The sequence below is a fragment of the Gastrolobium bilobum genome, unplaced genomic scaffold, assembly GCF_033153095.1.
Source record: "Gastrolobium bilobum isolate Gb01-03AN ecotype WA unplaced genomic scaffold, APGP_CSIRO_Gbil_v1 utg37399, whole genome shotgun sequence".
Lineage (NCBI taxonomy): Eukaryota > Viridiplantae > Streptophyta > Magnoliopsida > Fabales > Fabaceae > Gastrolobium > Gastrolobium bilobum.
The window spans coordinates 61,839-85,207 of record NW_026895452.1 but is presented as its reverse complement, the minus strand read 5'-3'; the positions used below and the strand labels follow the sequence as shown (position 1 = coordinate 85,207).

The 23,369-nt window shown below is 32.6% G+C and overlaps 2 protein-coding genes across 10 annotated transcripts; one reads left to right on the top strand and one right to left on the bottom strand.

Moving 5' to 3' along the window:
• Positions 1-1,789: 1,789 nt before the first annotated feature.
• On the bottom strand, positions 1,790-8,519 carry LOC133312206 (transcription factor-like protein DPB). 3 transcript variants are annotated; one of them, XM_061513393.1, is made up of 12 exons: positions 8,041-8,519; positions 7,811-7,906; positions 7,671-7,696; positions 7,102-7,342; positions 5,735-5,814; positions 5,442-5,485; positions 4,373-4,435; positions 4,117-4,263; positions 3,922-3,990; positions 3,640-3,735; positions 2,722-2,792; positions 1,795-2,422 (listed from the first exon to the last, which is right to left on the bottom strand). In XM_061513393.1, exons 1-12 carry the CDS (start codon positions 8,067-8,069, stop codon positions 2,191-2,193), a joined length of 1,194 nt encoding a protein of 397 aa, XP_061369377.1. In that variant the 5' UTR covers positions 8,070-8,519; the 3' UTR covers positions 1,795-2,190. The 3 variants fall into 3 exon arrangements, with proteins under 3 accessions (XP_061369369.1, XP_061369361.1, XP_061369377.1); XM_061513385.1 differs by lacking the exon at positions 8,041-8,519 and having other exon boundaries at positions 1,790-2,422; positions 5,735-5,811; positions 7,811-8,015; XM_061513377.1 differs by lacking the exon at positions 8,041-8,519 and having other exon boundaries at positions 1,794-2,422; positions 7,811-8,015.
• On the top strand, positions 8,065-18,480 carry LOC133312165 (uncharacterized). Of its 7 annotated transcripts, XM_061513350.1 has the most exons (18): positions 10,008-10,184; positions 10,435-10,538; positions 10,644-11,041; positions 11,134-11,200; positions 11,289-11,560; positions 11,649-11,715; positions 11,795-11,950; positions 12,053-12,186; positions 12,259-12,325; positions 13,224-13,438; positions 13,544-13,717; positions 13,853-14,252; positions 14,336-14,436; positions 14,535-14,578; positions 15,199-15,394; positions 15,540-15,684; positions 15,900-16,030; positions 18,118-18,480. In XM_061513350.1, exons 2-18 carry the CDS (start codon positions 10,493-10,495, stop codon positions 18,292-18,294), a joined length of 2,790 nt encoding a protein of 929 aa, XP_061369334.1. In that variant the 5' UTR covers positions 10,008-10,184; positions 10,435-10,492; the 3' UTR covers positions 18,295-18,480. The 7 variants fall into 7 exon arrangements, with proteins under 7 accessions (XP_061369315.1, XP_061369322.1, XP_061369334.1 ...); XM_061513331.1 differs by lacking the exon at positions 10,008-10,184 and adding an exon at positions 8,065-8,185 and having other exon boundaries at positions 11,795-12,186; XM_061513338.1 differs by lacking the exon at positions 10,008-10,184 and adding an exon at positions 8,126-8,199 and having other exon boundaries at positions 11,795-12,186.
• The last annotated feature ends 4,889 nt before the right edge of the window (positions 18,481-23,369 follow it).

Here is a 23,369-nt window from a genome sequence, read left to right as displayed (position 1 = left end):
TCATTTATTCTTATGTAATTCGGATGTCATGTGACTTGGACCTTCCGCATAGAAGTGGTACAACACCAAGTTGTTTTATTTATTTAATTTCATGATAGGTTTTTCTATCTCTAGTCGATTGTTCTCCTTTGCTGCTGACCATAATTTGCAGTTCAAGTACCACCCTTTGCACGTAAATAAATTGAAGTTACTAGTCTGTATGAAAACTCTTATTAAACATTCAATGATTAGTTATTCACACAGTAAATGTAAAGTTCATTAAAATGAAGGGTTATGTTTATCTCGTTTAAACAATTTTTTTACACACACACACAAATCGGGTCTCATCACTCTTTTTTCTCTCTCCTTTTACTGGTGGATCCCACTTATAATTTTATTTCTATAACATGAGATAATTTTTTCCTACAACATAAGAAAAGTATTTTCCTTAAATGAAATATTTTTTTATTAAAAAATGTATTATATATAATAATCTAATAATTAATAAAGATAAATAGCTCAGCAAGATAAGAGTACCTAAAGATTGAAATTAATTAACCAAATGGTGGTAGGTAGCTCAGTTGGCACATGGGAGCTAAGCAGGTGTGGATTAGAGCATGTGTTTAAATTTCCCCAGTACCACATTTGGGAGGGTTTAAAGCTTTAATCCTGGACTCGCCCCGAATCGGATTAGTTGGGAAACAAATGAAAATAAGCTACTGTTGAGGACCTTGGAAAGTGTTATATATATATATATATATATATGACAGAATAAACTTACACCAGTATAAAAATAATAAGTCTTACATTAAAATTAAACCGTTATTTTTATGAATTTAACGGTTGTGATTTATTAAGTTATATTTATTAATTTTAAGAAATCATAACTATTAACAGTTAAAATTTAATGTAAGACTTATTATTCTTATACTGGTATAAATTGATCTTATATATATATATATATATATTCCCTGGTTCTGGTTCAAGTCATGTAAATTTATTGGTTTCTCATGCAAAACCTTTTTTTTTTAAGATAAATTCAAATAAAAAGAAATTAAGAAATGAGAGAAGTCGTAATTGCAAAAGGTTTTGATGAGAGGATTCTAGTCTCAGTATTACAGCATGAAATCGTAACAATTAAAATGGGGATGAACCGCAAGAATACCCAGCAAATTAGAAAGGCCATTTCTAGTTACATTCTGCTGACTAGCATTACATTTCTTTGGTGCAAAACTAAAGATGAAGTCAAACTCATGAAAAGGGTTACAGAAGTAGTTTTGGAAAGGGAGAAAGATATTTGAAACTGAAGCCAATGCGCATGTTGGATTAAAGAGTTCGGAAATTAAGAAAAGTTTATTACAACAACGTATTTTAAAAAAAAAAAATCAGAATAAAAAATTAGTTATTTTCAAATAACATAACTTACAATTGATTTGTTGAAAAGTCAGGATTTTAGCATGCTCAAGGAATTAAGGCATTATCTTGAATTAAAAAGCAACATTTTGTTTTTCCAGTAGATCTTTTCAAGAAAAAAAAAAATTCACTTGTATTGTTTCCTAGTAGATCATTGCGGAAATGAGTGGATATTTGATCATAAACATGTACCCCCAATAAAAATGAAACCGCCCACTTAAATTAAAAAGAAATACCGCCAATGCACAAGATTCTACAAACAAACTAACCACTTAAATTAGAAATACGTAAATTACTATGCTGACAGCCGTCCAAAAGAATAGTGTATTGAATAAAATGCGCAGGGCATAAAGGGCACAAAAGGAAACACTGAAAGACCAGTAAGATAAGATGCATTTGCCCAAATACCCCAAGATCGACATAAGATGGAACAATTTACACTAAACCAGTGGTTTCCAAAATTAATCCTTTGCTGGTGAATAGCATTCCGTCATCTCTATGGACTAGTACAAACCAATTTCTCTATTATAACTACAACAGGGCAAATACAGAGAAAATGCAGGGGGAACAAAGTTACGGTAGTGAATAGTGGATATGGTTAGCGAAGAATTTGCCAAAATCAACCCATAAGAATAGAGAGAAGCAAGCAGAACGATTTGCTTCTAACCTATTTCAGAGTGACTTAGCTGTACTGATGGAGTAACAACTATGAAGGACAATTAATTGCCAGCAAATTACTTTACAAAATATACAAACATGCCTAAAAAAGGTAATAAGACCATACAACAAAATTGCAGATTAATGCTCATTCTTAACTCTTGCCTTTAATATTCCAGGGAGTGGAGGTGATGAAGGAAGCCTAACTGACGGGTTTGAAACTAAGGTAGGAACCTGTGCTTGATACAAGCCTGACATGCTAGAACCTTCGCCTCCCTCTGTAGGATTGTGTGTTATATTATCATTCTGAAGTCTCGGACAAAATTCCATTGCCTTGAGAACATAGCTGTCATCATGCAGCTCAAAAGGAGTGCTGCAGAGAAAGAGAAGAATAAGCTAAGCATCAATTGAAAAAGATTTCGAACAATAGAAAGTTTAATAGAGAAGATGCTACCGATGTGGCAGATACATTCCTCGACACAACCTCTGTTTGACCAAAATAGGATACACTGGTGCTGGACTATATGACATTAGTTTTTTTTTTTTTTTGGTAACATGACTATATGGCATTAGTGAATTAGGAAATCTTCACATTAAGACAGCATACTGACAAGATAATACGATCATTACTCTTTCAGAAAGAATGCCAAATAGTTGAAGCCTTCTTCTTACCTATTGAAATCAAAATGCACAAGCTGCATATCTTCTGATATTTCCAATTCAACAGTAGCATGGGGGCGTGTCTACAATTTCCAAAAGCCAGACATGATCATTAACATCAATGTAACCTTTATCTCAAACTAATTGGGATCGACAATATACGAATCCAAACAAAAAGCATGAAAGGATTGAGGAAAAACAAAAACAAGAGAATAAATAAAAAAATATAGGAAAAAAAAGACTAAAAAGGACCGTATGGAAAACAGGAAATAACGGGTCCACCTGCACAATACTAAAAGATTTCCTCCATTTCATCTAAAAACAAAACATACGCCAATCTAATTGATATTAAAAGCCATAAATGATATTAATTAAAAAGTAAAACCATTAAAAGCTACATCACACCAATTTGAAATTCAATGCTTTACATATATTTCTTTAATTTCTTCCTTACTTTTTTATTTTTTTTATTTTAACATTAACGAGTTTGCAACCTTCTTAGAACTATTATCATGAATCCTCCCAAGAGACCCATAACTATAGACCCAGTACATAGCCTAGAGCAGACAAAGTGCCCAACATTACCTGAGTAAAGTGAACTCAACAGTTTAAACGGATAATATCCCTCTACAATATACTATATAATAACTATAGCAATTCAGTCGACAAATTCTAACGAATGTCCACAAGCTGAAAAAATATTTCTACTGAATTTACCTAAGAAGCTGAAGTGAGGTCTCATCTCGTAATAATAGATTGTAATCTATATTTCAAGCCAACTAATTACTAAATGCTGACCATCGACTATGAACTTGGGACCAATTAAATATAAGAATTACAGTACACATTGAAGATCAACAGGCAAAATTGAGAATCAATTTCTAGTGGACAAACTAACCAAAAATAGGATATCATGAGATAATAGTGTACCTGCACCAGAATAAAAGGCAAATATACTCCATTGGGAACATTTCCTGAGCTATATAATTGTTCATTTCGTTGTATAAGGTGCTGAAGACCTATGTACTTGATAAAATAATACAATAAGTTAGCAAACAGAAACAAATCATTATGTAACAAAAATCATTTGTCAGGGCCTTCTTATAACCAAGTACAAATTTCAAATAGAAAAACAATAAAATTCCTTGGGCTTGCAAACCAGGTCCAGGAATTCATTCCCAGATTAAATCCACTAGAACCAGTGATCCTTACTTGTTCCTCCAGTTCTTGCAAATAGGCTGCTTTCTTTTCAATTCTATTCCTCAGCCCAAGACGCTCCGTCTGTTATCAATTATACTAGTTAAAATGATCCTTCACTGTATTTTTGGATAAGCTGAGAACATAACTGTAGGGAAAGAATAAGCCACTTAGAGGGGAAAAAATTACAACTCAAGGCAGTTTGCAAACCTTTAGTTCTTCAATATCATTCAGACTAGTACGAGGAAGACCCTTCCATTGTATTTCTTTTTTATCCTTAGAAATAATATCCATTGCCATGAGAACATTCAAAGCATCATAGACCCTTCGACGAATGTTTTTCTCATCATATTGTTGCTGTCAAATTTTAACCCCAAAAAGCATAAGTCCCCACTATTTATCTTACAGCTTCAATATGCAAGTAGCAGATAGAATTGAAATTATATTTATATAAAGAAGAGCAAACCTGATCAGGGGAAGAAACACTATTGCTTGGATCAGCAAATTCAGCCACAAGTTCATCTGCTACCTATAATATAAGTACCACAATCCACATTAAATTTAAAAAATAAATTAGGAATATGTAGTTAGTCAAAAGGAGTGAACTATATATTTGAGGAATTAAAACCAGAATTTGTGTAACAAGTTGTATTACAAAGAAAGACCTAAATACACATATATTTTCACTAGTTTTTTTAGGTTTAGAGTGCCTGTCTTCAGACACAATTCCTCACAATAAAACCAACAATCATTTCGCTATAGCAAATAATGTTAATTTGATATGAAAAAGATACAATGTAGGATGTGATATAACATCAAAGCAACCTCAGCTCCTACACTACATTGATCAAACTTCTAACTAGCTCAGCTCCCATGCCATATCTTTTCTCCAATCTAATGAATCTATAACAAGAGTCTCAGGCATGTCATTTTTCATAGTGTGGCATCAATATGCCTCCATATTTTCTCAGAAGTACTGAAAGTACCAAGAGTTTAGAACTTCCAACTTTTGGAAAATCTTATCAACATAAAAACTGTGAGAAGATAAATTCACCTTGAAATTATATTACCCTATGGCCTATGTCTTCCTCTCTGAAATTATATTGCATCATCAACATATAGGCTTCTCTTTAACAACAGAAACAGAAAAGAAACATAAATAAAGCACAGGCTGTTCTAGAAGAATTCTAAATGAAAATATCTTATAGGAATGTAACAAGTCAAAGACTGTGTTAGAGTAGTTGTTAGACTGCAACTCATATAGATCATGGCCATGCTTCATAAACAAGAAAATAAGAAGAATAAAGCAAAATGAATATAAACTCAGGAAATTCTAAGCGCAGTTTTTTCTTTTTAAAAAAAAAAGTGACGTTCTTCAAAAACTGACAAAAAATATACTAAGAAATTTATTGAAAAACACGAATGTTATATGATATATATTCATACTTATGTGCATATACTCTGGTATATAAAACTGAAGCCAAGGTAAGTTTCATTTCAGTTTAGCAAAAACTGACTTAGAATAACTTCCTAACCTCGTTATAAGTTGTTCTTCCCTTGCTTTCCACCTTCTCACACACTGGACACAACCAACAATAAATGAGAAACAATACCAGTAAGAAAAGTATCAGCATGACCCCAACAAAAATAATGTCAATCTGGGGAGCAGCAGCATCTAAAAATCACTTCTGCAAATATTGGATTTAGCTTCTCATATTCGGCAAACACACTAATTGCAACTTTAAAAAGCAGAAGTTAATAACTAGAAAAGGTCAGTAAACCTTATTATTTAAAGAACAAACTGGTCAAATTGGGATAGATTAAAGACCTTTCATACTAAATTGGCGGAGCCCTCTTCCACTCTTATCCCCTCCAACAGCACGTTGGCCTCTCTTTTTCTTCTTGCTTCTATTTGAAAATTCATAATGGGTAAGAATCAACCAAAACAAAAAATAAAAAATCAAAGTGGCATTTAACAGAATTGTGAAACCGCAAGCAGATAATTGACACTTGCAAGTAATAGATAGCATTTCATGCCAATACCTCATCCAAAAACAAAGTCTTTTTAAAAAACCTAATAAAAGGAAGTTTTTAGTAGAAAATAAAAGAACAATAACGAGCACAAAAAAATGACTAATATTTCATGCCAAAATTTTATTTAAAAAAAAAAATCTAAGCTAAGTATAAAAGTGTTGTTCAATCCCTCTGTGTAACTAATAAAGAAGCCTCTCAGAAAATCTCACAAGCATACTCAAAATATAAGACAAAACAAAAAAAAAACCTTCCCTATCAAGAAACAGATGCAAAGACAAATAAAAATCTTTAAAATCCCAGGATCACCTTCCAACAATACACACTAGACCACTGAACGCAAGCAAAAAATCAAAGAACCTTCTTTTGCAATTTTTGCCACAAATTCTAAAATCTAAACTACATCAATGATACAAATCCTCAAGCAATTTTGGGTAAATCCACGGTATGCCATATTTGGTAAACTAGTTACAAACAAATCAAAAAAAGATGAACACCTGACTGTGTAGCAAACTTACAGACACATACCACATACATCCAGAGCAAATAACTTCATACAGCAGAACATTTTTTCACATTTTTTACATTTGAGAGACTACTGCAAAAGCCTTAATCTTAGAGAGAATTTGACATTCAAAATGCAACTGGAGAGGATGGCAAATCTTTAACTAGGTTTACAGATAAAAATGAAAAAAACAAAAATTAAAATGCTCTCATTCTCTCAAAAAATCTAAGGCCTAATTCTTCCATCAAGAGGATTCTCTTAAAAAGTGAAAGAGAAGAAATGCTGAATCTTAATGATTAAGATTGCTAAAAGAGAAAACTCTAATATATATGCTGCAATCCAGGTTATTAAACTATTAAACGGATCCTCATGGAAATGTAAAAGATATTTCATGAGAGAGATCTTCCCAGTGAGTGCATGCCCTTAACAAATTTTCCTTTTCTAATTTGATCTTCAAGAAAATTTGTCTCATTAAGCATTTAATAAATTTATTGTTTCAAAAAAAAAAAAGAACCTGAATCAATGTTCATTTTAAATAAAATATTCATGGGAAAATGTCAAACTGCCACAAATTCAAAAAGAAAATCAACAAGTCAAATTGCATCTGCATCACATGGATTATACATATACAACAAGCTCAAAAAATATAGAGAACTCACGCAACTGCGCCCTGTGATCCAGCATCATCACCATGTATGTCAAGATGGTTTAATCTAAGACAAGTGTTATCACTAGATGGCGTTGCCATTGTCTGTTCACTCCGGCTGGACGGCGAGCCAACACTTCTGCTTGTTGACATTGACTGACCAGAGAGCGTAGTTCCACGACCTGGCATCTCCTCCTCCTCTTCCTCCCGACATCTTTGCTGGGGCTGTGTTCCCATCTTAGTAAGTTGCTTACCTATAGGCCAACCATCAGCTTCAGAAATCAACATAAGATAATATCAAAGAACAACAAAAAGGTAAGAAAAAGATAATAGGCCACCAAACTCCAAACACAAAACGCACACACAATCCAACAACTGGAATCAAAAACCACACACATGAATAACGCATATTAGTGAAACTGGATAAATTAACAATTTTCTATAAAAATGATTTAGTCCTAAGCGGATAATTTGATAAGACCTATTTTGTCAAATCCTGCAGTGGATTCTAACTTGCCAAGATAATAATAGTTTCTTTTTTTTTTTAATTTATTTCATGAGTCATTCGGAAAGAGAACGAACCTGAGAAATTTAAGAAGCCATAACCGCTACTCAAAACAAAACAAACAAAAAATTAATAAATTAGCTCCCCCGATATGCTAGCAATCAACACCGAAGCAGATGAATAGAAAGTTAGACAAATTAAAGCTACAAACACTCACCTAAAGCGTTGTGCAGTGTTGACCTCAGAGGCAGAGAACACCTGAGGTTGAAGATGAAGGGGGACCACCGGACCAAGTGACCGTGACCAAGAGTAACTGCGATACGAGCACGCCACGCCTAGGTTTTGACATGCTTGAAAAACCGGACCGGAAATGGATGAACCGTTCCGGTCCATTCAAACCGGTAATTAAAAAAACCTCTGAGAATATTTTTAAAGAGCCAAAATTACCTGAAGCCCAAGCCCAAGTGAAAGGACATGCAAAGCTGCTCCCTCAATCTTACGACTTGCCCTAGGAGGACCTGACGCCACCGCCACGCTCTCCGTCGCCGGCAGCACCACAACGCCACAAGTCTAAGTCCAAACGACGCCGTAGGTAGAGGTCTAAAGGTTGATTCGTGGTTTCACTTTGCCTTTAAGAATCTTTAATGTTTGAGTTTTGGTTTCATTTTGCCTAACTTAAGAATCTTTAATGGTTGATTTGTCGTTCACTTGTTGCAATTATCATGGAATGAACGTCCTATGGAATCCTTCATACATGCTTTGACCTGTGCATCGTCGAGTTAGCCAGTTATTTGAAATGAACGTGATGAATTTATGCCGATCTGCTGTGTATTTGAGCTCAGTGTCAGTGCAACTAAAAATCATAGGATAAGGGAAAAATAATTGTTATATTTTAAATGACATAATTTTATCTCGTATTAAGGAAATGATAGTGTTTTGATGAATTTTTATCTTTTCTCTGCTTCCTTATATTCTCTTCGGAAAAGAACTTCTCATATTGCCATTGTAGACAAGAAAATGGGAGTGAAAGTAAAATGAGGAAAGAGAAAATAAAATATGTCAATCTCAATTATATGTGTGTGCAGAATTTTTTTTTCTTGTAATTTGATTCATATATCAGTTATATTTATGTTATTCAATATGATATAACTCATCTTTCTATACACACGTAATGAAGGTTATATGTGTTTCACCTCTATTTTTTTCTCTCTTTAATTATTTGTGGATTCTTTTTATAAATTTATTTCATTAATATAAGATAACGCATCTCCAACAACATAATAAAAAGATATCTCTACATATATAACCCATTTTCTTTTTGAGTTTTATTAATCTCATGTTAAAAGAGATAAGTTATTTTATATTATAAAAACAAATTTGTGGGTTCCACCACCTGAAAAATAAAAAAAAATAAAAAAAAAATGGTACAAGTATAGTAAAAAAAACTTATCTATAGTTTTTCCCTTTCTTTTTATCTCTTTATCCCATTTCCTTTTCATCTCTTCTTATGATTTTGTGGTGAAGACAAAATATAAAAAGCTATCAAATATATGGGAAAAGTGTTTATTAAATGACACAACTTATATCCTTTTATTCTCATAAAGAGGTGGGATCCACACTTTTATTTTTTTGTCAACTCTTTCTTCTTCTTTATCTATCTTTTTCTCTCTCTTAAAATGACACAATTTTACATCCTTTAAAATGACACACATTTTTCTCTAAATATATATATATAAAATAAGAGTATTTCACTTATAATGACATAAAGTGTTTATCATTAAATAACAAATATTTATTTACCAAAAAATAATAATCAAATATTTACCATTGTCAATGATATGAATTTTTATCATTTTAAGTGATATTATATGTTTTGATAGCTATTATCTCTTTCTTTCTTATCTAATTCTCTGAATGAAAGAGAATATAAAAAATAATTAAATATACATTAAAATAAGGTTATTTTAATTGAAATGACACAAAAATAACAAATATTTCTTCCCGTGACATAATTTTAAGTGAATTTTTACCCCCTCTCCTATGCCATAATACTCTCTCTTTTTCTTTTCCTCTTCTTTTCACAAAAAAAAAAATATATATTATTATAGAAAATTGCCGATTTAATTGTGGTTCCTTGAAAACTTGTAGCTATCATCGGTTCAAAAATATTTGGTTTTACCGTGAAACTTAATATTCTTTTTGTTGTTGTTGTTGAATAAACGTAATATTCTTTGAATCTAAGCAAATTGGCTGTGTTTGGATCCATTAATCATGACGTGGGCTTAAATGGGCCATCTCCGCTGCAGGTAGGCGGCGTCCAATTGGGCCAGCCCAACTTGTTCAATTGCTGGTCCTAAAGTCTTAAGCTGTTAAACTCCATCTGATCGTGTCCCACTCCAAGCGATGCAGAACAGACCGAGTCAGAACGACCTCACTCAGATGCTTAGAGCATAACTACGTTTTTACTTTTATCTTTTCTCCATTCGAAGCATTATTCCCAGCTTTCGTACTTTTTCTGTCTACAAGTTCGTTATACGTTTACAATTTTCATCCACAACTTTTCGTGGCAATTAACACGCAAAATCACGCTGGTATGAACTATAAATTATATATGAACTGCTTAAGTTTTGTTCCTAATGTGTTGTTTAATAATTAATATATTGATATATTGTTTCCAAGTTTAATATCTTAATCTAAGCTTTCTGATGAGGGTATAACTGTTTACTTCGCTTTTTATGATTCATTGCCGAAAGTTTGTGGGTTGATATGTAAATTCTTTATGGTGAGTACTGAGTATGCTTAATCTACTGCTTAAATGACAATTCTTATTTGGTTTTTCAGCTTTAAGTTTGTTTCATACAAGGGAACGTAGGCTATTGTAGTCCACCTAATTAGGTTCATGGATCTTTTTGATGATATTCTACCTGTAGCTCCTCCTGCACGAGGTAAGTGCTACACTCAAAGAATAATACTGTGAAAGCTTTCTCTTTCTTTTTCTTTTTTTTTTGAATCATGTTTATATCAGTTGGTTTTATTATATTCATTTGTAGCTCGGCCGGGTGGTAAGTTTATCCCTAAGGCCAAACCGAAACAGCTGCCTCGAAAGGAAATATCTGCATCAGAACATGCAACCTCATCTAAAGATGGAAAGAATGTGCCTGTTACTTCATCATCTACCTGCTCAGAAGGAATTTCTTTGAATGAATGTCATAATGCAGTTGCTTCAACTTTAAGTATGTCAGCGGAAGAACATACGAGGTCTAATCATCGTCCACAGGTAGAACATCCAAATTTGGAGGATGCCACAAATTCTGAAATGGGAAATCCTCAACAAGTTAGTGAAAATGGAGATGCTGCAGCTTTAGTTGATGCTCTGCCTTCCACGATGACGGCCTCTGAAGTCGATGCTGATCGGAATCTTACACACTTTCCAAAATCAGCATGTGAGGTGAATGTTTCTTTTAATTGTTTGTTATTTGGTTTCGATGATATGGAGTATTTGTAACTTCTTTTTTTTATTAAAATGTTTATCAATTTTAGGCAGATCCTGTAGGTTTTGATGTGGGCCGAGTCGCTAACTCCATTCCTGAGTCCAGCCTCAACAACGGTAAGTTATGCTTTAACATAATTTGTGTGTGTGAAGCCTCTTTTCTTCAATTTGATCTGATTCACTTCATATCTGTCATGTGGTTTAGGCACAACACAATCAGTTCACCCTGCTAATCCTGTAGAAAATGAATTGAGTAGCGTGGCTGCTCCATCTACATCTTGTTCAACCATAGGTAGGATGGAAGATGCACCAAAAACTGGGGAAGATTCATTTCTTGATAACAACAAACATTTGGAACTTATTGATAATTCATTGCAAGTTTGCCCAGATGTGGGCTTCCAAATTGCTTCAGATAATAAGGATGCAATATTTGATAGCAATATTCATTCCAATTTTAGTTTTGCAAGAGAACAAGAGGTAGAATTTTGAATTTTTGGTGTCTTTTTCCATGTAGTTCTACTGCTTCAGATGGTTGTAATCAACTTATGGAGGAAATTCTTTTCAGGTAGTGTCTATGGAGTTTGGATTGGATCCTTTCAGTAACACCCTCCCGGATCCTGGCACTAGGAATGGTTAGTAATGTTGATGCTAGTCTGAATATGCTTCCTATTACTGCAAATGTTAACTATCTGTATTTTGTTTTTATTGTAGCTCGTAAGTTTCAACCCAAGATTAAGCCACGACCCAGAGTAGGCAATACAACAATTATTGCTTCTGCTTCATCTAGTGTTATGATGGAAAAATCTGTTGAGTTGCCTTCATGCACAAATGAAGTTCAACCTTTTCAATCTAGTGGTGATGGCAATGGTGGGCTAAACCAATCCACCAGTTTACCTTTACCCACATCAGAGATTCTTAGTTCAGCCAATTTATCCAATAAGTCTGATTATATGAGCTCAAATATTCCAGTCTCTGAAGACAACAGAAGCTTGACAACAGTAATTCCTTCCCAACTGGATTCCCTGAATGCTATGCTTTCAGAGGTTGCAGTTCATAATGGAAGTAGAGATTCGCCTTCTAGTTTTGGTAAATCAGCTGGAGAGGTAAAGGAAAACTTAATGTTGTTTTTTCAATTTCATTAATTTGCTAAATGTTGATCAATTTTGTGCCTACAGACTGCAGACATTTTCTCTGGGTTGGAAACCCTTGATTACTTTCTCACCCAAAATGCCACTGATACAGGTGAGTTATTAAATGCCTTGTAGTCTATCAATTTATGTCAACTCTCCCCATAGCTCTTCATACTAGCTTTTGTTAGAAATATTATATAAAATCATTTGTGTGTCTTCACATTACAGCTTAAGCTTTTAGGAGAGTTGATTTGTGATATTGTATCAAGTCTCTATGACCAAGTGGTCTAAAGTTAAATCCTTGCCTCCCCCCATTCTTCTAATAAAAAGTAAAATTTGAGCACAAATTATGTGGGCATGTGCATTGTCCATGCTTCAAGCCCAAAGGTTTATTATAAGAGGGGACATGTTAGAAATACAATGTTAAAGCTTAAGCTGTGCATTGTCATAAGTTGTGCATTATCACAAACTAACTCTTCCAAAAGCTTAAGATGTTAGGTGAAGACACATGAAAAAATCTTATATTTCTAACATGCCCCCTCTCAGAAGAATCTTTTAGAATCGTAGCATTGACAATGCCCAAGTCCACCAACCTAATGATGAAATTTCACTTTTTATTATAAAAATGAGGAAGACAAGGATCTAACTTTGGACCACTTGGTCGTTAAGGTTTTGATACCTTGTGAAAAATAGTATCTTATTATTTCCAAGAATGAATAGTTACAATATATACACAGTTTGTGTTTAGATAAAAGGAAACAACTGATTACAAGGAATCAAATCTAGTCAGCGTAATTAGGGTAATGAAGGACAGAATCACCGATGTACAAGGATTCCTCAAATACAGGGATTAACTGAGTGATTTCCTGTAGCTTTCATTCCTAAAATATACACTTGTAATGTGCTGCCATTAAATCTCACTGTTATGGTTAACTGGCTTCCAGCCAATTGTAAGTACCTGACCCTTGGTTTCTTCAATGGTGATTGGAAAAATTATCTTTTGTGTGTAGGAAAACCAGCTCTTCATTCTTTCAATGAGAAGGGTTCAGAGGAAAATTTTGTTGTTCCAGCTTGTAGTTCTATTAATTCTTTTGGGGCATGTGATACTGCCCAAGTTCAAACGTGTCCAGAGTATCACACCACCCAAGATTCATTAACCTTCAATGAAACTGAAGTCCTCAATGTGAATGATACTCACTCTAACAATAGAAAGCCAGAAACAGAGGTGAAGTTATGTGATTACAAGGATATGATAATTCCCTGTCAAATATGCTAAATAATTAATTGATCTTTTTTGTATAAAATTGATCTTGGTTATTATTGGTCTCAGAATGTTGTGGACCTGAATCCTGCCAGCCCTGTTGACAATGTCTTTGATTATCAATCCATGAAATCTGGCACAGACCCAACTTCTGAAATTCCAGTGCATGAAGAACTGACAAATGCTGCCGATAGTCCCACATTGGCTGATATTCTGCATGCAGATGTTACTGGGGAAAAAGAAGTAAATATCTCTTATTATGATATGTCATGAATATATATATATATATATATATATATATATATATATATTTTCATGTTTCACTTTTCTGATTGTAGATCTGATTGTTGATCGTTTTTCATTTACCATGTTTCTCAGGATGCTAATGAGAGAAAAAAAGATGGCACAATTTCAAGTTCTCCAAGGAAGCGTAGAAGATCTTCTATTGCTAATGAAGAGGATAAAAATGGTAAAACCTCAAGGCAGCTGAGGAAACAAGCATGTCGCAAACCTGCCAACAACTCGTTGAATGAGGATGAGGATGACCTTGACCCCCTTTCTGATTCTAATAGAGATGAACTTGAAGAAAATGATGATGAATTTGAAGTGGATTATTCATCCAATAAGAAAAGGGCATCAGCAAGTTCAAAGAAGAAATCTGTTGCTAAAACTGCAAAAACGTCTCAAAAGCGTAAAAAGGCTAATGATGATTCAGAAAAAACTACTAAAGAACCTCCTAAAAAGTTTTCTCATTCAACCAGACGGAGAAAAAGATGTGGTAAACTTTAGACAATGTGTTTAATTTTTGTCTCTGGTGATTATATTGTAGATGCTTATTGTGGAATTGTTTCTTTTTCATAGTGGACAAGGCTCTGCTGGAAATTCCTGAAGATGAACTGGATCCTCGAACATTGCCTATTAAGGATATTATTTTACTTGCAGAACATAGGGAACGGCGGGCGGTATGTATTCTCAATTCTAATCCTTGTGTTACAATGCTTGACATTTGTTAGTATGGCGTTAAATTTTCACCAACTGTTTCATTTGTTTCCCTATGTAGAAAAAGGAGGCAACAACTTCAAAAGCATTTTCCACCAATCAAAGGTACTCGGCTTTAGTAAGAGTGTATATTTAGATTTTATTTAATTTTATGGTAAATGTCTATCTAATATAAAAATAATATAATCATATTGCAATTGCAAAGTCTGCTTATTTTGAAAAATATACCATCTTGTTTACCGCAATGTCTCTGTAAAATGTAGAGAAATGTATTAAATAAAGGAAAATCATTTATTTTTACTTGGAGACGTGTCATGTGGCTTTTCATTTTCAGCAAATTGTCGAAATGGTTTTTGATTGAGTGAATTGCCATGCTGTCAATATACTGCATTATTTCTATTGCCACTTTGGCTAGAAGGGAGTACACGTGGCAGGTAGCTATCAATGGAGAGTGGGATTTGGGGGGAGTTGAAGGGACATGAGGAGGTTATGACATAAGGGGAGAAGTGGATCGTGGGAGTGAGGCATAAATTGAATGAAAATGAAAGTATAAGGGGCTGGCCTAAAACTTTTGAAAATCAACAGGCCTCTAGAGTTATCTTAATTTTCTCTAGTTGTTTTCTTGTTCTTGTAAGGAGCTAGTCCCCACTGTTTGTATCAGTGCTATACAAGTTTTGTCAGCAGTCTAGTAAATAGATTTCCGTTTGCAAAATATTTATCTGCAGCGGTGGAGATTCCCTTCATGAGGCTGGTGCTAATAATGAAGAGGAGACCTTAGGTTCAGAAGATGGTAGAGACACCGGCGATGATCAAGCCAGTGAGAGTATTCCATTTGCTTCGTCTTTATTCAATTACCAGTCTTTCATGGACAAGGCACCTAGGGGAAAATGGTCAAAACAAGATACTGAACTGTTTTATGAGGTATTTTCATAATTCTCGCAAGATATCTGACCTTATTATTTCCCTCAAACACAGATGTACACAGCAATTTTTCTTTTTTGGGTTGGGGGATGGGGGAAAGAGCAGTCCTTTACAGTAAATTAACTAATTCTTTTTTGTAACATAGGCTATTAGGCAGTTTGGCACAGATTTTTCTATGATACAACAGCTTTTTCCTGGTCGAACACGTCATCAGGTTAAGTTGAAGTACAAGAAGGAAGAGCGCCAGCATCCTTTACTGTTATCTGATGCTGTAAATAATCGTGCTAAAGGTTACACTCTTTATTTACTGTGGTGTGTTGTTCTCTGTCATACTTATTTGTTTACTCTGTAAGCCGTCCAGAAACGATCCTCAAGATGTCTTTTACAACTTTTTCTTTAATTTATCATGGCAAAACATAAATTTAGAATGGTTTGTTGCTCTCCATATATTCCGTAGTGTGGGAATAAAATTCTACTAAATTAAATCTATACTCTTTTCTCGTAGATCACTATCATTTTAAATTGGTGATTGAGCGACTGCAACAAGCTTCCACAAAGGCAGAAAAAGACCCCGGCAGAGATGCTTCAGATTTCATGACTGGGGAGGAGGTTGAGGACTTGACACCTGGAACTAATGTATGCAATTTTAGCCTTTTTAGTTTATCTTCTGGTGTCTCCCTTCTTTTGGTGCAAATAATTTATATAATTTTCTTATCAGATAAATATTCTTACTGCATGACATTTGCCTGTGGGAATGTGGGGAAATTTTAATAGAACGCCACCTATTTAATGTTTATTAGAGAAAGACACAATTTTCACGTGACAAGTCAAGTAAAATTTAATACGAGAGAATCCATTTTCGAATATGGGACCTAGCAGGTCTATTAACATTTTTACTTGGTTTTGCCCTTTGTTTCTTAAATACGCTTCTCTAAGGTTTTAAAGCTTTTACCGCAAGTTATTAGATCAATGCTGATATCTTCGGCTTTAAAGTTCAGATGGCCAAGTTACTTATAGTATATTGCAAGGGTTTAAGATAAGTTGCCTTTGATTATTTGTTCTCTTTTTTTTTTATAGAAAGTTTTATTTGTGTAATTAGTAATTTTGGTAGTGTTTAGAAATCCTCTAAGGGGTCAAAAGAAATGCAAAAAAGAAAAAGAAAAAGAAAAAAGCGGGGACTGAAACATGAGAAACTTAATAGACTGGAGCTCGGGCAGCAAACACAATTGAGTATGAAGGAGAACTCCAGGCTGTGGGCATAGATCTAGAAATGAAAGCCAGTTATATACCAATTCGTGCTTGAGATAATACATGCCCCCCACTCCCTTGAGAACCCCCTCCCCAAAACATCCTTTTGTCTCCGTGGCAGAGGGATAAGGGAACCATATAATTCGCGGTCCTGTCTCTGTAATGTAACCTAAAACCTTTTCTGACATAACCTAGCAAATGATAAAGGAAAATTTTTGATATCGAATATCCTTTACTAAATCCATAACTTGACGCGCTGCCCTCCTAGGTGTGATTCACCAATTCGATGAGCTCTGTAACCCTCCCAAAACAAGCCCTAATTCCACCATGATCCTATTATGAGTACCCCTCTCCTATTTAACAACCTTCCCTGCTTCCTATTCTGATATCCCCGTCAGTATGTGGTGCGCAAATCGCATGCCCCCCCTCATTTGTTTTAGTTGCTAGAATATTCTCCTCTAATGAACTTAGTGCTGACTCAATAGGTGGGAGTGATTTCCTATATCTTTTCCTAGCAATAACTTTTAGGGTCTAACAGAATGACGAGGAAGTAAATTATAGAATCAGAGCAGAGTAGATGAAATGGTATGGTATAGTGCATCAGGATTTGTGTGTTTCCGCAAGATTCCTCTTAGGCTAAAAGGAAAGCTCTATAGAACAGCAGTAAGGCCTATAATGTTATATGGAGCTGGATTTTTGTTAGCGCATAGGCAACATGAGCATTCAATGAGGAGTAACGGAGATGAGAATGTTAAGGTGGATGTGTGGTCATAAAAATATGGATAAGATAAGAAATGAAGATATTCGATGAAAAGTAAGAATAGTACGATAGTTGAAAAGATGAGTGAAGATAAATTAAGGTAATAAGGACACATAATACGAAGACCCTTAGGTTCTCCCGTAAGAACAGAGTGTGTTATAAAAGCTTGACATGAGAGAGAGAGATCGGTTAGAACTTACTTGGGGAAAGATAGTAAAATAAAACTTACTAAAGTGGGATATAGATTGGTGGACGGTATGTTATTTGCATTGTGGAGAGGTAAGCCCGTTGTTATTCTTATGTTCTAAATTGTCCATTTTTAGTCTTTCCCCCCATATTTCCCTTTTATATCTTTCTTTACCTCTTCTCTTTTTTTTTCTCCTTTTTTTCTTTCTATTTTTCTTCTCTTATTTTATTTTTTATTTTATTTTATTTTTTCACTCTTATTTTTTTTTAATTTTTTTTTTTACTTTCTTTTCTTTTTTTCTCTCTTATTTATCTTTATTTTTACTTCATTTTATCTTATTTTTCTTTTTAATTGTTTATTGCTATTTTTTAAATTTTAGTGTTATTTATATTTTTAAAATTTTATTTTTATCCTCTCTTTTTTCTCAATCTTTTTGGTACCTTTTCATTTGGATTTATCTTTTACCAACCCTAATTAGTTTGAGATAAAAGTATTGTTGATCTTGGTATTTATTTTATCTGAATGCAGGAGGAGGTTGCAACAACTCAGCAAGACGAGATTGCGACAACTCAGAAAGACAAGATTGCGACAACTCAGCAGGACGCCCATGTCAAAGATCAGGAAGATTGTATGGCTTTCAAAGATGATAGTGATGATAGTGATGATGAATTTCAAAGATGGTCTCAGTATAAAAGTGATTATTAATGATAATGCATGAATATAAACTATTCTGATCTCATTTCGTTTATTATAGTTAATGTGATTCTTTATATTCCTGATTAATTTGCGACATCACTTCACAAACATTGGGTTTCATAGTCCAGGGCATTTATTTTTTCAATCTTGTGTATAGTGTAAAGTATTTTTGTCAAGAGTATTGTAAATTTGTAATCAACCAACTATCGGATTCTATTTTTCCATATGCAGTCTGTTATTTGTTCTAATATTCATTTTTCCTTCAATTTTTCATGTCTGGCCGATGCAATGAGCCAGAGAAAGTAAATGAACTGATGTTACATGTTAGGAAGAAAAAAATTGAAAAAAAAAATAATACATGATAATACTTAATAAGAGGTGATTAATCGATTTATTCTGTTTGATAGTAATTGTCCCTCTCCGTTAACAATAAATAGAAGTATTTTTATTTTATTTTTTTGTTTAATTGAAAGGTTGGTAGAATTTATGCATGTTTTGATTAGATTTTTGTTGGGGATAAAATAATTATTTTATTTTAAGTGAGAGTTATATATATGAGCTAATAAATTACAATTATTAGATATACGAAAATCATCGGTTAAGATTTGGTGTAAGATTTATTATTTTTATATTGCTACAAATTAATCCTATATCTATATATAGGATCTGGATCCTCTCATGTGAAAATTCACATGATCATGTCATGTGGGGAATCATAATCATATAAAGGTGGATCAATGGTAATAAAGGAGGAGAGAGAAAAAATGTTAAAATAGGTAGTTACGAAATCATAACCGTTGATTTACCTTTGTATGGTTGTGATCTTTTCGCATAACCATGCTATGTTTTTTTTTTCACATGAGAGGATCCATTTTCATATATATATATATATATATATATATATATATATATATGAGGTAGGATTCTTTGACACCGGTGTCAAATTTGAAATTTGACACTTCATCTGAGAGCCGTTAGATAAAAAAAGATCAATGGTGTCACATGCTTACAAATCAGAGTCGTTGATCTTTTTTGATCTAACGGCTCTCAGATGAGGTGTCAAGTTTCAAATTTGACACCGGTGTCAAAGGATCCTGCCTATATATATATATATATATATATATATATATATATATATATATATATATATATATATATATAGGCAGGATCCTTTGACACCGGTGTCAAATTTGAAACTTGACACCTCATCTGAGAGCCGTTAGATCAAAAAAGATCAACGACTCTGATTTGTAAGCATGTGATCTTTTTTTATCTAACAGCTCTCATATGAGGTGTCAAACTTTAGATTTGACACTGGTGTCAAAGGATCCTATCCCTATATATATATATATATATATATATATATATATATATATATGAGAGGTAGGATCCTTTGACACTGGTGTCAAATTTCAAATTTGACACCTCATCTGAGAGCTGTTAGATCAAAAAAGATCAACGATTCTGATTTGTAAACATGTGACACCATTGATCTAATGGCTCTCAGATGAGGTGTCAAATTTGAAATTTGAAATTTGACACTGGTGTCAAAGGATCCTGCCTCACACACACACACACACATATATATATATATATATATATATATATATATATATATAGGGGAAAGGATATTGTGACAACCAAGTTTTGTTACTATGACTACCAATCAATCTCACCGTTAGATCGATTATATTGAACCAACGGTTATATTTATTTTCATCTTTGTATGGTCATGATTTTCCATATTTAAAGTGAAAACATTAAATATGGGAAATCATAACCATACAAAAGTGAAGATAAATATAAAGCATTAAATTTGGGACTTCCTCCGTATATGTGTAATGTAGGCAAACAATAATTTTTAAAAGGTTGAATCTTGTCAAATATTTCCATTAAATAGTTGCGGTGGCCGGTGGGGATGGATTTTAGTGATATAGATCCCACAAAAATATACATTTTCATTTCATAAATTTAAATATAAATTGAATAACCATGAAGTGATTCAGTTGAAAACTTGAATTCCATATGTAACTAAACTTTGCTTGTAAAGTTTCGAATGTTATTAACAATAATTTATGGTCAAAGTGATAGTACCGAATGTTTAAATAGATATTAATCCTACACAAATAAAGGAGAATTATATTATTTCGATTTAAAAAATAAAAAATATTACATCAAATCTTAATTATTATTTTTTTTTTGGAAATAAAATCTTAATTATTAATCCCATTTGTATAAAATATTTTATATATTTAATAAATAAGATCGTTTGATAAAAGTAAAATTCATTGGATATAATATTTGTACCGATGTAAGTGGATTCTATATATAAAATTCAACATTTAATTATTTTAAAATAAAATAAATAAATTACTTTTACACTTCATTATGAATTTCTTAACTCTATTCTGGGTTTGAGATATCAATTTGATGCCCACTCTGGCTGAAAGGATATTTAAAATAAATAAAAAAGTAATTTTTATATAAATTTATTTCAAAAATTCATAAATAATATATATATATATAGGGTTTAATGTTTGTCCTTTTAAAGGACATATGTTATGTCATTTTAAGAGAGAGAGACACAAAGACTGGAAATCATAGGAGAGAAAGTGAGTGATTTTTTTAATTTAAATTTCAAATAAACAAATTATTATTTTGTGTCTATCTCTCTCTTAAAATGACATAACTTTATAATATTTAAAATGACAAACACTTTTCCCATATATATATATATATATATATATATATATATATATATATATATAAAAGGAGGAACTTTGATGTAAGACTTAGAAGTCTTACTCATCATCTAACTTTTGATTTCTGTCCATATAAATATAATAGTTTATTGAATTATATAAAGTAGTTATTAATTACAAATAAATGACATCAATTAAATGGACGGAATAAACGATTGAGATGAGGAATAAGACTTTTAAATCTTACACCAAAGTCAAAAGATTCCTTCATATATATATATATATATTTATATAATTACTTTAATTTATTAAAATTCTAAAAGAAATATATGAGTAATGGTAATTGGTCATCGATTTATAATTATGGATTATTTTTTTTTAAAATGTAAGAGATTAATTTCTCTCTTATGTACATATAAAAATGGAAAAAATATTTACTGCAAATAAGTTATCTGCATTTTTTCCAAAACAACATCGTTTTAGTATTGAAATCTTAAAAAATTATAAATATAAAGGCTATTGTAATCTTGAAATAAATTAAAATTACAAAAATATCATGATTTTCGTACCAAAACGACGTCGTATTAAGCTTACTGCAGATAACTTATCTGCGGTAGCTGCAGAAAAAAACGAACCCTAAAAAAATATAGGGTTTTACTAATCTCCTTTTACATAAGATAGGTATCTTATGTTATAGAGAGAAACTAAGTGGGTCCCACCATTACAAGAAAAAAGAAAAAAGAAAAAAAAGTGAAGTGCAGGAATCGAAGTGAGAGAAAATGAGATAAGCTACCTCATATAAAAGGAGACTAATATTTCCCAAAAATATATGTGTAATGTTTTTATTTTTTTCTCTAATCTCTTCACATATGCCACACGTCCATGTACATGAGATAAATCTATTTTTCATAGGCGAGATATTTTTTCTTGCCGTACTCTCTTTCTGATCATGGGTTTAGTGGTAGGAGCGCTTTTTTGCGTATCTATCCAAAAAAAAGTAAAATTTGAGATTTAATGAAGAGTAAATATCATTTTGGGTCCCTAACAAAAAATACGGTCCCCACTTTAATCCCTTACAAAAATAAATTAGTCAGTTAGTCCCTAACAAATTCAAAGTGGATCCATTTTAGTCCTTTTGAAGGACTAACATGGGTCTTTTTTGAATTTGTGAGGGACCACGATTTCAACTAAATGGGTCCACTTTGAATTTGTTCGGGACTAACTGACTAATTTATTTTTGTAAGGGACTAAAGTGGGGATCATGTTTTTTGTTAGGGACCAAAAATGGTGTTTACTCTTTAATGAAAAGAGTAAATGTCTTTTTTGGTCCCTAACAAAAAATACGGTATCTATTTTAATCCCTTACAAAAAAAATTAGTCTCGAGGTCCCTAACAAATTCAAAGTGGACCCCATTTAGTTGAAATTGTGGTCCCGCAAAAATTCAAAAAAGACTCATATTAGTCCCTCAAAAGGACTAAAATGGGTCCACTTTGAATTTGTCAGGGACCTCGAGACTATTTTTTTTTTGTAAGGGACTAAAATGAGTACCGAATTTTTTGTTAGGGACCCAAAAAGATATTTACTCTAATGAAAAATACTTATAAATATATGAATTAAATAGGATGAAAACTTTTTCTTTTTATTAAAAAAATATATATCCACTTAGATACATCCAACGTACGGAAGAAATTTTCTAATGGTAGATGTCATACGCAGAGTAAAAACAGATCTTATATTTACTCCCCAAAAATAGTTTTTATTACTACAAAAAAAATAGATATTTTTTTTTGTTTTATTTTCGTAGGTATTTGTTCTTGATTATACGAAAGAAAAATGTTTAGCATTTTTTATGAGAAAACTTAGGGAAAATATTAATAATAATGGTCGAAGATTAAAATTATTGATTTAACATCAACATTAATAACAATTATCCAAAACGAGTTGGGTCTCGCTCAATAAACCCAATTACAGGGAACAAGGATAAAAAATAGGAAAAAGTTTAAAAACCTTCCTATGAATTTGCCTTTTAAGTCATTTAAGATTTGTATGATAATTTTTTCGGAATTAATTTTTTTTTTCTTAATTTCTATTTTCAGGAACAAAAATGAATAGAAAATTTATTTGATAAAATCAATTTATTTTCTTTATTCCTAAGATGAAACTGTTTAATTTTTGTGTTGGGAACAGAAAAAACAATCAAAAAATTTCTGTTTTTTTGTTCTCAAATATAAAATGAGAAATATTTGGCTCTATCAATCACTCTCCACCACTATTAGCATTACCATTGCCACTATTATCTCAACACGACCACCGCCACCATTGTCGTCGTCGTCATTGTACCACCAGTGCAGTCGTCACCACCACCACCACTATCACCTCCA

Excerpts from the sequence above, each read along its gene's own strand:
- LOC133312206 (XM_061513377.1), bottom strand. The coding sequence starts at position 7,986 with ATGGACCGGAACGGTTCATCCATTTCCGGTCCGGTTTTTCAAGCATGT. Across the intron at positions 2,793-3,639 it reads TGCCTTTTATTCTGGTGCAG|ACACGCCCCCATGCTACTGT; the intron begins GTACACTATTAT and ends TGGAAATTGTAG. Across the intron at positions 2,423-2,721 it reads GTGCATTTTGATTTCAATAG|CACTCCTTTTGAGCTGCATG; the intron begins GTAAGAAGAAGG and ends CTTTCTCTGCAG.
- LOC133312165 (XM_061513331.1), top strand. The coding sequence starts at position 10,493 with ATGGATCTTTTTGATGATATTCTACCTGTAGCTCCTCCTGCACGAG. Across the intron at positions 13,718-13,852 it reads ATGTTACTGGGGAAAAAGAA|GATGCTAATGAGAGAAAAAA; the intron begins GTAAATATCTCT and ends CATGTTTCTCAG. Across the intron at positions 15,395-15,539 it reads ATACTGAACTGTTTTATGAG|GCTATTAGGCAGTTTGGCAC; the intron begins GTATTTTCATAA and ends TTTGTAACATAG.